The sequence below is a fragment of the Anabrus simplex genome, chromosome 5, assembly GCF_040414725.1.
Source record: "Anabrus simplex isolate iqAnaSimp1 chromosome 5, ASM4041472v1, whole genome shotgun sequence".
Lineage (NCBI taxonomy): Eukaryota > Metazoa > Arthropoda > Insecta > Orthoptera > Tettigoniidae > Anabrus > Anabrus simplex.
Window position 1 is genome coordinate 333391410 of NC_090269.1, and position 18642 is coordinate 333410051.

General features: G+C 39.7%; 1 protein-coding gene across 1 annotated transcript in view; it reads right to left on the minus strand.

The window, feature by feature from the left end:
• Positions 1 to 17778, minus strand: part of LOC136874883 (UPAR/Ly6 domain-containing protein qvr) — a 41710-nt gene extending 23932 nt beyond the window's left edge. The window contains exons 1-2 of the mRNA XM_068227923.1: positions 17755 to 17778; positions 4350 to 4422 (exon numbers count right to left, since the gene is read on the minus strand). Of these exons, the coding sequence (XP_068084024.1) occupies positions 4350 to 4374 (25 nt within the window). The 5' untranslated portion in view covers positions 4375 to 4422; positions 17755 to 17778. The remainder of the gene's footprint in view (positions 1 to 4349; positions 4423 to 17754) is intronic.
• Positions 17779 to 18642: the final 864 nt, after the last annotated feature.

The window sequence follows — 18642 nt, forward strand, 5'->3', positions numbered from 1 at the left end:
TAGAAGAGAGAGATAATATCAGAGGGACGTATCAGCACAATTCAATCTGATATATCCTGAACAACAGCCAGTCTCGCAAAACGCTGTGAACCTACTGATTGAAAAATTCAAGAACACAGGAAGTGTGGTTGATGCGCCCAGGTCTGGACACGTAAGAACATCACGGGAGGTGAAGAAAACGGTAGAGGCGAGTCCAAAGAAATCGTCGAACAAGTAGTATTCAGCAAGTCTTAAAGATAAAAATAAAAACCATAAGTTTCACCTCGATTATTTGTGGGTGTAGCACCACTCAACAGAAGATGATCCAGGTTCCAGACCATCTTCTCGTACAGGTAGAAGAGGACAAAGTTTTTATATCAACATTTATGTTCTCGTGTGGACGGTGAAGTAAACCAAGAAAATGTGCTCTACTGGTCAGACGAGAATCCACATTGGTTTACCGACAGGAAACAACAAGGAGCTGATCGCATCATGGTTTGTGGAGAGTCTTCGGTCCTTACTATTTTTAAACAGTGAAAATTACCTCAGAACACGCATTTGAATCAAAATATCAATGGTTCATGCAATACGGCGCACACACAATCACCCCGACCCCCACCCCCATTACAGAATTCAAGTCGTGATTGGCTAGACGAAAAACTTGCCGCAGTTGATTGGCCGAAGGGGTACAGTGGCATGGGCTCCCCAAACCCCTGCATATCCAATAGATTTTTCTGTGCGGGGTTACTTTAAAACGAAAGCTTACAGTGCGAAAATTAAGAATATAAACCATTTGCGTGAGTTGTGTTTAGACATTGGAGGCAGCCAGATAACTCCAAATTGAAACGCTTGCACACGGTAGTTGAGGCCATACGATATTATTATTATTATTATTATTATTATTATTATTATTATTATTATTATTATTATTATTATTATTATTATTATTGGTATAATTCAGCTGAGTATTGCTTCTTATTATGCGGAATCCGTCATTTAACAGTGACTTGAAGGAACTGCCATATTTGTCGTAACCACCAAATTCACACGATTTCAGACTTGTAAAGTATCTACAACCAATTAGGTACGAGGACGGTTTGAAAAGTTCTCGGAATCACCGCTAGATGTCAGTGCTAGAGCAACGAGGTTCCCGCGCAATAATCACACATCCTTTGTGAGTGAATATGTGGCGCGTCAGTGATCTAGTTGCAGGAGTGTGGTAGTGACGACTCTTTGTTGTTGTTCCCGCGTAGTGATTTGTGACATTGGAAAAACTGAGATTCGAGCAATGATTAAACACTTTGTAAAGAAAGGTATGAAAGCAAAGGAAATTCATGCCGACTTTCAGAACACACTGGGGGACTCTGCTCCTTCATTTTCAACTGTTTCCAAGTGGACCAGCGAGTTTAAATTTGGTCGTGAGAGCTTGGATGATGATCCGCGTAGTGGACGCCCAAAAAGTGTTACGACCCCAGAATTTATCGCAAAAGTGCATAAAATGGTCATGGAGGATCGTCGACTGAAAGTGCGGGAGATTGCTGAAGCTGTAGGGATGTCTTCTGAACGGGTATATTATATTTTAACCGAATAATTGGGTATGAAAAATTATCAGAAAGATGGGCGCCGCGGCTCTTGACATTGGACAATAAACGCACCAGATTGGAAATGTCCGAACAAAGTCTGGCCCGTTTTCAGTGCAAGAAACAAGATTTTTTGTGCCGGTTTGTGACTACAAATGAAACTTGGGTCCACTACTATACCCCAAAGACAAAACAGCAGTCAAAGCAGTGGAAACATGATGATTCACCACCACCAAAGAAAGCAAAGGCAGTGCGTTCAGCTGGAAAGGTCATGGCCTCAGTTTTCTGGGATGCAAAAGGCATTCTGCTGATATATTATCTTCCTACTGGCCAAACAATTACACGGCAATACTATGCAAACCTCCTAGACCAACTACAGGAAAAGATACGCGAAACACGGCCTGGTTTGGCAAGGAAAATGATCATCTTTCATCAGGACAACGCTCTGCCGCACACAAGTGTTATTGCCATGGCAAAACTTCATGAACTGGGGTACGAATTGTTGCAACATCCACCTTATTCACCTGATTTGGCACCATCAGACTTTCATCTATTCCCCAAGCTGAAATTTTTTCTCGGTGGACGGAAATTTTCTACAAGGGAAGAACTGACAGCCGAATTGGAGAGGTATTTTACAGGCGTGGAGGAATCTCATTTTCGAGATGGGATCAAGGCATTGGAACATCGCTGGACCAAATGCATTAGTCTACAGGGAGACTATGTTGAAAAATAAAAGCAGTTCCACTGAGGTAAGATACTTAATTCTAGTACATTCCGAGAACTTTTCAAACCACCTACGTAGCTCTTATCAGCTCAATTCTACATAGAACATGTCACATAGTACTGTAGTCCTTCAGACTTCTAATTCCATTATCAGCAATGTAACTGCTTAGGTTTTTGCGGCCGTTTACAATTCTGAGTACGAGCCCGGAAAACTTGTACATGGAATTCATAGGATCAGATTGTCCTTAACAGGAGATGCCTGGCCGAGGTGGTAAAGGAGTGCTCGGTTCATCCGAATGGACGTGAGTTCGAAACATTTATAAACGGTATTTCCACATCCTACACCAAAAATGAGTACCAGGTTAATTCCGGGACAAAGGCGACCAGGGATGGAATTAACCGCCCTTGTCTCAGTTAAAACCACGGTTACGAATGATGAAAGTCTTTACCTTCCTTCTTCAAGGGCATCTAGAATCTTGTGTGAAGATCTTGGACATTGCAAGAAGCTCAACAGATTATTAGGAAGATGTTATAAATTCTTTGTTCCTGTGTGTTGTTGGTAGATTAATTCTTTCAGTATGAAGGGTTAGGTGAAACATATTATTTAGTTCTTCCGGATTGAACGGTGTTGGTGTTGTTGTTGTTGTTGTTGTTGTATGTACCTTACAACCTTAGGTATTTTACGAATCCATTGCGATATTCTTTGTCAAGACATTTTTAGCAGCTTCGGGAGACTGATTTCCTTGAACACTTCCAAGAATACTGTAATGAGTCGAAACGTCGGCAGACTGTACGTACGATACAATTCTGGTGAGGACAACAGTCCGTTCGTATCGCCATTTAGAACGCCTGGAAGGTATGCATAGTCACACAATGCCGTGGACGGACAAGTTGCCGGCGTAACTCCTTGCCATTCCAGTGCAAGGACACCTGTTTACGCCGCTGTAGAGCGGGTTGTGGCCTCCCCAGGCTGAATATTCCTGCTGTATGGATTACATTGCGAACGGACTTACGTCCCCACCAGATACAACAACAATACGGCTCAACCCGAAAAAAAGAGGTAAATAATAAATAATAATTTAACAGGCCGTGGAAGCTTCACATCTAAGAGATGGCCTAGATGTTAGGCCTCCTAATGGGAGTTATGACTGTAATATTTGATTTTTGGAATAAAAACATAGCCTATTCCTTCATCTATCGGATAATGGCATTAAATAAGTCGATCCTTCATTTTTAAAGCCCTTAGCCCTTAGTGACCTTACATGTATTTAAAGGCATATGGTAAGCCCTGAAACAGTCGTGATCAAGAGAAAATGAGAAGAAAACATCAGAAGTGGTGAAAATATCCAAGGAAGAAAGAATTACGAGGTCTGAAGGGAAGACATATGGTGCAGGGCAAGGTTCTGAAATGAGTAGATATTGTTTTGCTTCTTTCTCGTTTTACACTTTTTCAATACTTTTCTCTGTACAAAATGCTCCTTGCAATTCAATTCTTATCAGAATTTGTTTTAATTTGGTGAGATTGTTCTGAAACGTACAAGTTTTTAATTCAATACGAATTTTGATGTTCAGTGTTGGATTAATATTGAATTTTTAAAGTAAAATTTAAACATTTATGGACAGAATAGTATTCATCCGACACTAAAACCCGTTATTTTTTCTATTTCTACATATATTATATTATATTATATTATATTATATTGTATTATATTATATTATATTATATTATATTACGCAAGTGATTGTTTTAAGTATAAAAATTGAAATAAAATTTGAGCTAATACAACTACAAACCTCTAATTTAGTAAAATATGTGTTTATTCTTACCTAAATGCGACAACTAAATTTGATAAAAATCTGTAAAAAATTCAAAATTTCAAAATTTAGACCTAACTCCTCTTAAAAAAACAATCATCAATATCATCATCTTTCACTACGGAAAAAAATATGTTCCAAGTTACTTCTGCAACATGCCACTTTTCTTAACATTTATTGTTCTTGAGTGTCCCAACTTTCGTTCTAAAAAATAGCATTCTTTTAAAAACAGCTCATGAGGACTATTCTTACCTAGAAGGGATACTAGACGGATCATCGTTGTAGACTTATGCGTAACGAAGGAGTCATCAACTTCTAATTGCACCTGAAAGAGAAATATAGCGTTCTAAAATCAGTACAGTATTCAAATACTAGATACAGAAATTGTGATCTACAGCCACTTCTTGAGTTTTTACACAGTGTTTAAGAAATTCTTATTACAGACTCCTAGGGCTTGTTGACGTGAGCGTGTGTTCATTACCGATTCCGCCCCCAAAAATATATTTACTTAAAACATGTGCTTTTTTCATTCTACCAGCGTCAATTGTTATTGCCATTGGCTGAAATTCAAATCAGAATAGCGGCGCTTCCAGAATTCAATACAGGTTGGTGAGATAGTCAATTGTGAAGAATGAACTGTGCCTCACTCAATCGCCAGGGTGGCTTTTGATGATATACATCTGAGGAATTAAACCAATGAAATGTTACTACGAGCCAGGTCTGTCTAGATTCAAGATCAATGGATTGTCGCTAACAGGCATCCTACTAACACATGGTAGCGTAACTGCTCTCCGGTGCGTACAGCAGGCCTACAGTTTTGCCTTTTATCTTGGCACCCATTGTCCAGCAGTTCTTTCTCAGATTTTGTTAAAATAAATTATTAACGAATATTGAATTTTCACGACAGCATAGTAATCAAAATAGACTTTTAACTTATTAGGTCGTGTTACGTACATTTAGTACGTGTTGAAGAGATGTTAAGTACAGAACAAAAATGGCCAACCGGACATCGGTGGGATCCGAACCCACAACCTCCCGAGCAACCGACGCGAAATAGGGAGGTTGTGGGTTCGAATCCCACTGATGTCCGGTTGGCCATTTTTTGTTCTGTACTTAACATCTCTTCAACACGTCGTAAAGGTACATAACACGACCTAATAGGTTGAAAGTCTATTTCGAAATGATTAACATTATTTTAAACATCTACGGGTGGTCGGAAACAATGTCAACCGGGTGTATGAGCGTCAGAAGGGTGATCATACTGATAAATATTTTGAAAAAATAATACGATATCTCGCACTGTTGTTATTTTATCAGCTGATAAACCTACTCAGGTCGCTTCGCGGGCGAATTCAAATGGGCTTTGTGAGGCCATGTTGCTAAATCTGAACGTGGCTTAAGACTGGCTAGAGAGCGTCGATCGGAGAAAGAAAACTTCGCCCGTGGAAAAATTGAAACACGGAGCTCCGAGTTGACAGGATCGCCTCATAGCAGTACGCTACAGTGACACAGGCTGAAACCCACAGTGTGTTTGTGTTTGATTCAGATTTCTCTGCATTGTTCTCAAGCCGGTTTTAAGTCACGTGCTGATTTAGCAACATCGCCTCGCAAAGCTCGTTTGAATTCGACCGCGAAGTTTATAAATTCCTTATCAGTATGACCAATCCTCTAATCCACATATACCCGGTTCACGTTGTCTTCGACCAACAATGATGATAATCATAATAATAAAGAAAGAGAGTAAAGTAATTGAGCTATTTGGGAGAAACAATCCAAGAAAAAGGTTTGGAAAAATTCACTGTAGAAGAAAAAATACAAAAGATAGAAAGAAGATACGATATAACTAAGAATATCTACAACAAAAAGTGTTTATTTAAAAAATCTCAAAATACACAACACAACAACACAGCAGTCAAACCGGAAAGCCTATACGCGGGTGAATGTCTAGTACAGAATTACAAGTTGAATAAAATTAGAAGTACTGGAAAGAAAAAAATATACGAAAAATACTCTGGCCGCTAAGAACTACAGAACTCTGGAAATCAAGAAGTAATGATGAGATATACCGAAATATAGAAAACGTAACACATACAATGCAGAAGCGGCGACTGATAATTTTTGGACATTTGTAGAGAATGGATGACAACAGGTTAACCAAACAGATCTTCAAATATATTTGGAACAAGAATCAACAGCAACATGGATTCATTAAGTCAAGAAAGATTTGGAAAGAAACAATATAAGGGAAGAAGAGTCAACAGAAAGAAAGAGAGAGAGAGAGAGAGAGAGAGATTTTTGGAAAGAAAGTTAAAAATGGAAGGATTCCAAGGTCGGAAGGGAAAGAAAAAAAGGCTCAGAGTGGTCCGAGCAGAGGAAAAGGAGACATAGTGAGCAGTTGATGGAGTATTGGAGAAAGAAGAAGGAACAATAAAAGATAAAGCATTGAAATTGTCACGTGGTCTCTAGAAGACCCTAACGGGAAAAGAAAGAAATATAAGAAATTATTATTATTATTATTATTATTATTATTATTATTATTATTGAGGTTACAGCGAGTATAATATAAAAGTTAGCATTTCCAAGACTAAAGTTGCGTCAGTCTGGAAGAAACGTGAGAGGTCTGAATGTCAAGTAGGAAATATGAAGCTGGAACAGTGGTTACTATAAGAAATACCATGAAGCCGGTTTCATTTCCAGGTATAGGACAATTTTACACAGAAAATAATTTATTGTGGTTTCAGGATGGTCAGTCTCTTTCTAATTGGGAACATGCAGACCGCAAATGAGATCGGTAGCCCTGGGATCGTCTGTGTTATTTTTGGCGCCAATATACAGTATTCCAACACCCGCGCTTTACATATCCCGAAAGATGAAGTACTGAAGACTGCTGTTTTTCGTTCTGTAAAATTATTATTATAATTGACTAAAGAATCCATTTACCAGGTTAAGCATCATTCCTGTGTCCAGTTCCTTAGCTGAATGGTCAGTGTAACTGGCCTTCGGTTCAGTGGGTCCCGGGTTCTATTTCCAGCCAAGCCGAAGATATTAACTTTGTACAGTTAACTACTCTGGTTCGGTAACTGGGTGTTTATGATTGTCTTAGTACTCATTTTCATCTGCATACAACACATCACTCCTGTACCAACCACCACAGAAACAGTCAATAGTGAATTTATCCCCCTACGTAAGGTTGGTGTCAGGAAGGGCATGCGGCTGTAAAACCGGCCCTAATCCACACCAGTGACGACCCGAGATATGATTAAGAAAAGTTCAGGAAAAAATCGTTATCATTCCTGTAGTTTATGTAATTTATTTAAAATAATTTCGTTACTTAGTTCGTAGGGCATATTTCCCTGCTGAGTGGCTCAGACGGTTGAGGCACTGGCCTTCTGATCAACTTGGCAGGTTCGATCCTGGCTCAGTCCCTTTGTACATGAAGGTGCTAAAATACATCAGGCTCGTTCCAGTAGATTTACTGGCAAGTAAAAGAACTCCTGCGGGACAAAATTCCGGCACCTCCGCGTCTTCGAAGACCGTAAAACTAGTTAGTGGGACGTAAAAAGAAATAACGTTATTAGTTCATATTTTAATCGCTTCATGCAGAAAGGGCCTTAGGCCAAAACAGTTATTTTTTGGGGAAACATAATCATATTTTGAAACAATATATCACCCAAATTACATTTAAAACACGTGCGTTAGGTAGGTTACAGCTCAGTTTTGAGCATGCAGATGTTCAACTATGTAATTTCCAATTAGGGGCTGTAAAATCCACTGGGCCTAATCACAAATATTGTTAGAAAAACAGAGAAAATATTGAAAAGAAAGAAAACGTTAACACAATAACGTATTTTAAAATGCTGACCAGATATATTAAATATGATTCACAGTTACAATAATTATTGATTATTGTAGGAACTCAATTTTCCTGAGTAACTGGACTGAGAGTTATTCTATACAAATCACGGACATTTATAAGGAAACAGTGAAAACATTACAAAATTGTCAAGGTTAACACAATGTCTATATCTATATATTATAAAATAAGAGTTTTGTCTGTACATTGCTCAGAATTTTAAAAGAATGGTATTTCTGTATGTCGTGTCCACAGTAATTTTAATTTTCCGTAATTTCTGTCTGCCTGTATATACATATGTACGCGCATCACAAAATAAAAGAAAACGGCGGAAGAGAATTGAATGAAAATCGTTTTGTTAAGTCGGGGAATGGGTCACTACAATCTAAGCCATAAATAAATTTATTCACACTGAGTGAAATGGTAGTTTAGGGGAAGGCCTAAAATTTCATCTATATAAATTAAATCGTAACGGCCGAGTGTCTGTACATTGGCGAAATTTCCCTACAGTTATCCGTTTCAGGTGTAATAATGACCACCTCCATATTTGTTAGCTTTGGTGTCCATCGGTTTGTCGGTGTGTCTGGGTTCTTATAACTTGAAAACTACTGGATGCATTTCTACCAAACTTGATATTAAGAATCCACCTCTCCTTGTGCAGGATTTAAGGCCAATATGTTTTATGAATACCTAAATTTACTTGGGGTTTTTTCGAAAAAGAAACCATGATTTTTCACTCCCGCAAAATATGCACATCCAAAATAAATGCAAATCTACCATCCTTAATGGAAATCAATTTCTGAAACTTTTTTCTCATGTGAATCATTTCGATAGGAGGATTAATAAGGGAGATATCATAAACGGTCCAGCGGACATAGCCCAAAAGGTGTTGCACGTAGAGCATATTCCTTACCTATCTATACAAATAAAATCGTAACGACCGCGTGTCGGTACATTGACTATTTTGGCGAAATTTTCGTACAGCTATACGTTTAAAGGGTAACAATGACCATCTGCATATTTTTTACCGTTAGTTTCCTGAAAGTCCTCTTTTTTACCCCCCTGCCCCAAAATCAAGATTGCGGCACAATTTGCCAGGCGAGCTACAAAATTGAAATTTGTCAAATTTAAACGTTTTATCCTGTAACCGACGGAAAACTTCCAAGTTCTTTACATTTTTCACTCTTTATTCTCGAAGAATATCGAAATATCGAGGCAATTCTAATGACTGTGCAGACCTTCGTTTCGAAATACTTCGTGACTAAACGGTAAGTCCTATCACAAAACGGATGGCCCCATCTCCATTCAAATTGGAGTGATCTACAACTTTGGTCCTATGGCTTTATGTCGTATCTCTATTCCTTATATCTTAGATCTGTCTCTATTTCTAAATTGTAAGTAGATTTTGCACTTTTTACAAGCATACTTCATACTTTGAATCACTTATAGGAAAGATAGAAACATCAAATTCTACACGATCATTGGTCCACACAGTAGCCGTATATAAGTCAAATGCTATGTTTGTACCTATCACATAATTATCCGAAAAGTAATGCACTGTGTGACAATCTTACTCAAATTCCACCTATTCACCGTTTCTAACTCAATCTGACCCATGAATAGATGAGATACCAGAAAATATCATAGGACCAGTCATTTAAACGGCTAAATATGGCGTCTTATGGTACAATACGTTTGTCGATATGACGTACCGTTTAGCAGCAGTTAATCTGTAAATATTTTAAACATGCATATACTTTTGTATATATATTGATGTCGATTTCTAGCTATCAAGAAAGGGTGTGTCTGCTATTGTAATCGGTACACCCACATCGACTCTGACTGGCAGTAGGCACAGAGTACTTTTCCAACTCCTGTGTAAGTGGCATTAGTAAAGAGGGTCCACCATTGTAAAGAGTAATTCCCTTCTCGATTTCACTTGCAGAAGACAAGAGAGCGAACAATTTTGTTAAAAATTCCCCTACCCGATTGTATTTGGCTGTGGGCAAGGGTGCCCGCCGTTATGAACAAATGCACTCATCTAAAATGTAACTGGCGTTATGCATAGCGGCCTGCTATTTTAATGGAAACTCACCAACTTGGTGTGACTGGCAGTAAGCTGGGCATTTGGAAAATGGGCCTGTCATTATAATGATAACAGCACAACTCAATTTTGACTGGTAGTAGGGAGGTTGCCCGCAAATATAATAAAAAAATCCTCAACTGTAATCTGTCTGGAAGTAGGAAAGGGGGCCTGCGATTGTAACGAAAACTTTCCAAATCGATTGTGACCCCCTATTAGGCAATGGCGCTTGCCATTATAATGTAAACTTCCCAGCTCCATTGTGAATGGCAGTTGACAAGTGAACCTGCCGTTATCATCACAACTCCGAAGTTCACACTTGAAATTGGAAACAACTTCTCTGGTAAGACCCCAGCTTGAGTATGGTTCTAGTGTATGGGACCCTCACCAGGATTACTTGATTCAAGAACTGGAAAAAATCCAAAGAAAAGCAGCTCGATTTGTTCTAGATGATTTCCGACAAAAGAGTAGCGTTACAAAAATGATGCGAAGTTTGAGCTGGGAAGGAGAAAGGAGACGAGCTGCTCGACTAAGTGGTATGTTTCGAGCTGTCAGCGGAGAGATGGCGTGGAATGACATTAGTAGACGAATACGTTTGACTGGCGTCTTTGCAAGCAGGAAAGATCACAATATGAAGATAAGGGTGGAATTCAAGAGGACAAATTGGGGCAAATATTCATTTATAGGGTGGGAAGTTAAGGATTGGAATAACTTACCAAGGGAGATGTTCAATAAATATCCAATTTCTTTGAAATCATTTAAGAAAAGGCTAGGAAAACTACTGATAGGGAATCTGCCACCTGGGCGACTGCCCTAAATGCAGACCAGTATTGATTGATTGATTGATTGATTGATTGATTGATTGATTGATTGATTGATTGATTAAAAATAAGGAAGCAAGAATTCTTTTCGAAAAATCGAAATGGGGGGGGGAATAAATAAATCGAAAAATGAGTTTTTGTTTGAGGATACTTATATCTCGAAGACGAAGGATCTTACGGTCGAGAAAATTGGAATTTGGAATATGTTTTAAAAATAAAGACACGTATTTTGTGGCGGGAGAGGAAGGGGTTGGAATGAACTTAAGGAGGGGTGTAAAAGGAATTTAAATACTTTTTATGAGGACACAAATAAGAAGTGGTTTTAAAACAATACACCACTAAGGGGGTTTTAACTGGGGGTGAAGGATGATAACAAAAATATGCATTTTAATGAAACTGTTTGAATTATAAAGTTAAAATATCAAATTATATCCTAGGTGTTAAATAACGGAATGTTTGAAACAAATTTAACCACTCAGAGAGTTAAATAGGGTCTAAGATCCGGAAACAAATATATTCCTTCCTTCCTCTGAAAATTCCAAATAGCGGTATATATATTAAATCCAAGGTGTGAAGTAGGAAATATTTTTTAACGTTCAACTCCTAAAGTGCTAAATGAGATTAGCTCCGTAAACGAAATTATTCATCCCTCCAAAACCATTCGAAGTACAAAGTTGTAATTTTACGAGAGGGGTCTTCTTTTATGTCCTAGGTGTAAAATATCGTATATTTCAAAGTACTTCTCCCCTAAGGGGTTTAGATGAAGATTGACTCTCAAAAACACAGTATCGACTCTTCCAAAACCGTTTCAGGCACGAACTTATTTTTTTGTTATGAAGGGCGTCTTCTATATCCTAAATGTTAAGAAATTTCACCCCTTAAAATGTAATCATTCCTCCATTACTGTTCGACACAAAATATCAAAATTTCATTGGTTGATTTAAAACATTCAAATTCTTCCCTATGGGCTTCAAATAGTGTTAGATCAGAAAATAAATAATCATTCCCCCAAAACCGTTTGACGTACGAACTGAGGGCGTATTTTACACGCTCAGCTGACAGTCAACTCTCCAAAAAATACAAAATAAAACTTTGAATAATAACCTTCAGTTTAAAACCGTAGCGAAGCACGGGTATCTTGCTAGTACGTTTATATTATCGCTGAGGAAGGGAATGGTTGTTTTTCTCGAAACATTCACGATGTTTTTAGTGAATAAATAAGATTGATTAACGTAAAGTGTGTAGCGAAGGCTGATTTTTCCAGCAACCTATTTTAAAAGGTTTCTTGATGAAATTAGTACGCCACCTACAGTTCATTTAGACCTCGCTTGGATAAAACACTTGAACAGGTGTAAATACCTACATCAACAACTTTCAGTACTTCAACACTTGACTCCCTTTACAAGTTTCAGAAACTTGAACGGCTACTCGACCCATGTAAACCAGCCTTCATTGAGGAGTTTAAAGTGGTGTTTGTAACAACTGCTACTTGCAGTCCATCATGTTCATGTAGATTTCAGTTTAACAAATACATGATCACACGAGCGTATAAAAATATGTGCCCGCAACGCATTCTTCGGAACTTGGTAGGTGACGCTGACCTGGATCACTTGATGTCTTTCTCTACTGCTTTTCCTACACTCGTGGAGTAACGGCTGCGACCTTTGTCGTACATATGGATCGGGCCAGGTTTTACGGCTGGATGCTTTTTCTGACGCCAGATACCTGGATCGCTTGATGTACCGAACGTTAATGAACATACTGTGTGGCCATTACATGGTATCATTTCTACATACGTCCGACTCGTTGGCTGAACGGTCAGCGTACTGGCGTTCGGTTCAGAGGGTCCCGGGTTCGATTCCCGGCCGGGTCGGGGATTTTAACCTTAAATGGTTAATTCCAATGGCACGGGGGCTGGGTGTACGTGTTGTCTTCATCATGATTTCATCCTCAACACGACGCGCAGGTCGCCTACAGGAGTCAAATAGAAAGACCTGCACCTGGCTAGCCGAACCCGTCCTGGGATATCCCGGCACTAAAAGCCATACGACATTTCATTTCATTTCATTTCTACATACTACTTGTATTTACAGTTAGGGTAAGAAGAGGAATAAAACTACCATGGGATTGATTTACACTGTAGACCTATTTCTACGAAGAAATTGAAGAGACAAATCATGCGATGTCCGATGGTGGGGTTTGAAATAAGCCTATAGATGAGGGATAGTTTGTGCTGCACATTATACCACTTTCCTGGAGAGAAGCTTCCTCAGAGAAACTATTTTTGTTTTAACAATCTGCTTTATGTCACAATTAAGCTATAGCTCTGAAAATGGGAAACCACACGAAAATCATCTTCAGGATTGACGACAGTGGGGTTCGAACCAACTACTACTACTATTGCTCTACTACTGAATTGTTTTTATTCCTCTCATGAAAGGGGAGGTGGGTGTCTTTGACGGTGACGCCGTCTCTCAGGCACTGTTACCTAGTCGTCATAACTGTAAATGGAAATCATGGTATTTCCGGAGAGGTGTAAAATTACAATTTTTAAGAGAATTAATTATATAATTTAAATATTACTGTTCTACTGAAAAGTTTGGCGTCAACAATAACAAATGAAAAGATTTTTTTTTTTTTGCTAGGGGCTTTACGTCGCACCGACACAGATAGGTCTTATGGCGACGATGGGATAGGAAAGGCCTAGGAGTTGGAAGGAAGCGGCCGTGGCCTTAATTAAGGTACAGCCCCAGCATTTGCCTGGTGTGAAAATGGGAAACCACGGAAAACCATTTTCAGGGATGCCGACAGTGGGATTCGAACCTACTATCTCCCGGATGCAAGCTCACAGCCGCGCACCTCTACGCGCACAGCCAACTCGCCCGGTAAAAAGAAATTTATTCAAATTCGATGTATGTATGTTTAGTCATCAGCCCGAAGGCTGGTTGGATCCTCAACAGTTCCACCATGAGCAGTCATAGATGGCCTAGGCATCACTGAAGAGGCGTACTAGGGAAATGAGGAGTGAGGTAGTTTCCCGTTGCTTTCCTCACCAAGCCAGAAGTTGCTATTACATATCAGTCTGCCAAGCCCACTGAAATGCATGCACCAACCGACCCTATGAGCAACAGTTTCACACCATTCATAGCAGGGACTGGCTGCGTAAGGAATGGCATTACTAGCATCGCTCATACCTCAGTCACTTTCATATTGTCAAAGCCAAGGATAAGACGGGGACAGATCAATGAAAGTAACAAAATTGCTCTAGCCCATACCAGAAGACTTAGTGCAGTATAATCACTAGGTCCCGCCAGCAAAGGCACTCAAATTCGATAACACAAGCGAATAAAAAACATTTAGTTAGCCTATTTAATTATTTATATGCTACATAAAAATATTTTCTACAGTTATACTGTGGCCAGCATCTATTAATACACAGACTAGAGTCAGCCAGGTTCAGTGGCTCAGGCCTGGGTAGGCCAAGTTGGCGTGTTCGATCCCACTCAATCCGCTGATATTTGAAGATGCTCAAATATGCCACCCTCGTTTTGGTGTGATTGCCGGTAAATAAAATAATTTTGGTGAGAAGTGAAAGAGACGCAAACCGTTATTATTATTATTATTATTATTATTATTATTATTATTATTATTATTATTATTATTATTATTATTATTATTATTTCTGTGTAGACTGTAACTGCTGGAGGCGGCTTCCCCTGGGGGCGACTTCCGGCACTCTGAGGTCTCCAAAAACCTTACAAATAGTTGTTGATGATGATGACGATGATTATGATATTTGTTCTTTAAAGGGCCTAACAGCTATATAATCGGCGCTAAAAGTAGTCTCATTCATCGCCATTCATCGAGACTTAAATACTCCATACATCACTAAACACATTCGTAAATTGGCTCATAAGTTTTCTCTACACCAATAAATGTATATGGTGCTATATATTACGAGCTTGGACTTAAAACCAAAAGTCTCGTCGACTAAAACCTCGTCTCCCCCAAGATATTATACTCTCAGGAACTGATTCAGGAGGTGAACAAGGATGAATTAAGTTTCAGTAGCGCCTGCATCTTACTTCAGTTCTCTCTCAAAATTAACTTAGTTCCAGTGTAACCTCAATCTCAAAAAAACAGTTCCTGTTTCCTGTTTTTTGAATATAAAGGAAATTAGTGTAAACAAATGATAAATTTACGTACTATAAGATGTGCTTCTTAGTGCCTTAGCAAATGATAAGATTATTGAGAATAATTTCACTTAAAACTAATCAATAATACATTATAAACTGCACTCGAACTAACATCGATGAGGGTTCTGCTGGGTCTAACTTCCCTTTAGAAATATCCAAAGTTGGTTGTATTTGTACTTTTTGTTTTGTTCTGTGATCACTAATCTGATGTAGCAATATATTATGCTCAGCGATTAAATACATCTAATCGGGCGAGTTGGCCGTGCGGTTACGCGCACGCAGCTGTGAGCTTGCATCCGGGAGATAACGGGTTCGAACCCGACTGTCGGCAGCTATGAAGATGGTTTTTCGTGGTTCCCCATTTTCATACCAGGCAAATGCTAGGACTGTACCTTAATTCAGGCCACGGCCGCTTCCTTCCCAATTTTAGGTTTTTCCTATCCCATCGTCGGCATAATATCTATCTGTGCCGGTGCGACGTAAAGCATCTTAAAAAAATAAAAATGAAAAATGTTATAAAAGATTAGTTTGGCTTCCTCCCTTCTTATAGGGGCTTGAATACCGGATAATGGTGGTGAATATTGTTTTAAGTGGAAGAACAATTGGGCAACCATCGTCTATTAACACTAATCGAAGGGGAAGGGTTCCGACACTTCAGGAAATGGAGGTATCTGCCAGAAAAAGACAAGAGCCACAAAGGGCGTGAAAATGAAATACGCCCTAGGCCTCGAATGTTCTAACATGTTTGGCGTCGGGAGGGAACAAGAGTTGACCAAGACAGGTCGGACAGGACAGGAAAATGAGGAGCCTGGCACAAGTAAGTGGAAGCAATGCCAGGAATCAGCCAAGGGCCCCGCGATCGTCTACCCACGCCCCCATGTCAAGAGCCCCTGGTGCCCCGTTTAGTCGCCTCTTACATCAGGCAAGTGATACCGTGGATGGATTCTACCACTCCCACCCACAAGGATTGAATACTGGAGACCTATGTCATTAGATTTACGTAAAATAAGTCTTTCGGACCGGGCGAGTTGGCCATGCGGTTAGAGGCGCGCGGCTGTGAGCTTGCACCGGGAAGATGGTTCGAATCCTACTGTTGGCAGCCCTGTAGATGGTTTTCTGTGGTTTCCCATGTTCACACCAGTCAAATGCTGGGTCTGTACCTTAATTAAGGCCACGGCCACTTCCTTCCAACTTCCAGGCCTTTTCTATCCCATCGTCGCCATAACATATATCTGTGTCGGTGCGACGTAAAGCCACTAGCAAAAAAAAAAAAAAAAATGTCTTTCGGTGTCAAAAATCTTCCTTCTCAATATTTCTTAAGATCATTAGCAATTACAATGGAATTAGAATGGCATCAGATGTATCATATTAATTATTATTATTATTATTATTATTATTAAAACAATGGCTTTAGGTCACACCAACACAGAAAGGTGTTATGTCGACGATGGGACAGGAGATGTTCAGGAGTGGGAATGAGGCGACCTTGACCTTAATTAAGGTACCGCCCCAGCATTTACCTGGTGTGAAAATGGGAAACCAAGGAAAACTATCTTCAGGGCTGCCGACAGCGGGGTTCGAATCCACTATCTCTCGAATACAAGCTCACAGCTACGTGACCCTAATCGCACGGTCATTTTATTACTGTATTATTATTACTGTTATTATTACATTTCAATACATTGTTTAATGACTGATATAGAAACGAGAGCAAATATCACCACAAAGCTAAAATCATCTCCGTACCGACCATGAAGGACTCTACAAGAGCGGAAGGTAAAGTGGGACAGACTGGTGCGTTCTGTGGTCAACCACCTTTGTCCCCAGGAATTAACCTGGTACTGTACGCTGAGTAGAATTCAAGACATTGGGCTTTTCCAGAAGTTGAAGTCTAGTTTATAAATATTTTGATTGCCTAGCAAGGAATCGACCCACATCCTTCTGGGAGAACCGAACAGGATTTTATCATCTTGGCTAGGGAGCCCCTAGAAATATCAACACAAGGCAGTATGAATTCACGAGGTCTGTGACCATTAGATCCCATATCCGAACCTCCAATAATTTCAACATCCTTACACAATTTTCACACATACTTATGTTGTAGGGATCAATTTTAACCCTTCTTTATTGTTTCGTGTACATAATCACAGCGTGACATTGTCATTAGCTTTTCACCAAGGTGGCTGCGGTTCGAATCCCGCCCAGTACACGTGGGATATTTTGAAGGAAAATCACGCCTCTCTTGTTCGGACTGAAGGCCACATTGTTATGATCACGATATCAAGAGTCTAATAAAAGCATAAGCTTGTTTTTCTCTTTAATTTTCTTCTAAACTTTCCAGTAGAAGGATATGGATTGAAGTTCCCTACTGGTAACTAATTTCTTAAACTAATGAGTTGTGATCTAATGAACTAAATTAAGGTGCATTTTTGGTGAAAATTAACTTACCTCTCACTCCTTGATTATATTTGTTGATATTATAACCGATGTCATTGCAATGGAACACCGCACAATTAGGAGATGCATTTAGTTTTGATTATTTACTAATTCCATAACTGATTAATCTAACCATTCGACACAAAGCGTGGACCTATGACACTTCGATTCATAGGTACTAAACCGTTGAGGCACCGTAGTGAGATGGTTTCCAGTTATAAATATTCATATTGACAGAGAGAACTTGTAAGAACACTTGGCTACATACTTGTGAGAGAGTTGGACAAGTGCCCTCTGCCCTGTGATGCTGTGTGTATTGATTGCACTGTCCCCTCTTGGGTTACATCTGCAGCACTGCACAGCAGCCAGCGAAAGCGACTTAAAGCCATCTAGAGGTGAGTAGGCGAAACAGAACGTGACGTAACGAACAGAGTTTACAAGCCAAATGAAGAATCAACAATAGGCTTCCAGGTACTGATTGACAGGAACCAGAACCGATATAAAATCTTGGAGAACAATTCACGTTTCTTGAGGTAATGACAAGGTTTGACGCCACAGTTCATCTTGTTGGATCGACTGGCGCCAGGAAGGTTACAACGTCAATAAGTACATGTCAATCCACAAGTTAGTAGGTTACCAGTTGGAGGGCACAGTTAGTATAATAAGGAGCGTGATTGACTCAGTGGGTTAGATGCTGGCTTGCCATATGGGATGTTGAGGTTCGAATCCCAGTTGATCCTTGGTTGAGATTTCCTTCTCAAGAATCACGTGGCATCAAATCCCCAGCCAAAATCAAAATGAACCTGGGTGTTCCAGCGACCCTAAAAACAATTGGGACACGCTGAAGAAAGTTTTCATGAAAATCAACATCCTGTTTCCAGTCATTTGACCGGGTCAGTAATGGAATCGATGAAGCCTCCATCTAGCGGCGAGGATAGAAACTCCGCCGGCTGCCGATGCCTGTCACACTCCTCTGGGGCAATGATTAATGACTGACAGATGAAATGAAATTATACTGGAGAGTGTTGCTGGAATGAAAGGTGACAGGGTAAACCGGAGTACGCGGAGAACAATCTGTCCCGCCTCCGCTGTGTCTAGCACAGGGTGACAGGGATTGGAACCACGGAATCCAGCGGTGAGAGGCCGGCTCGCTACC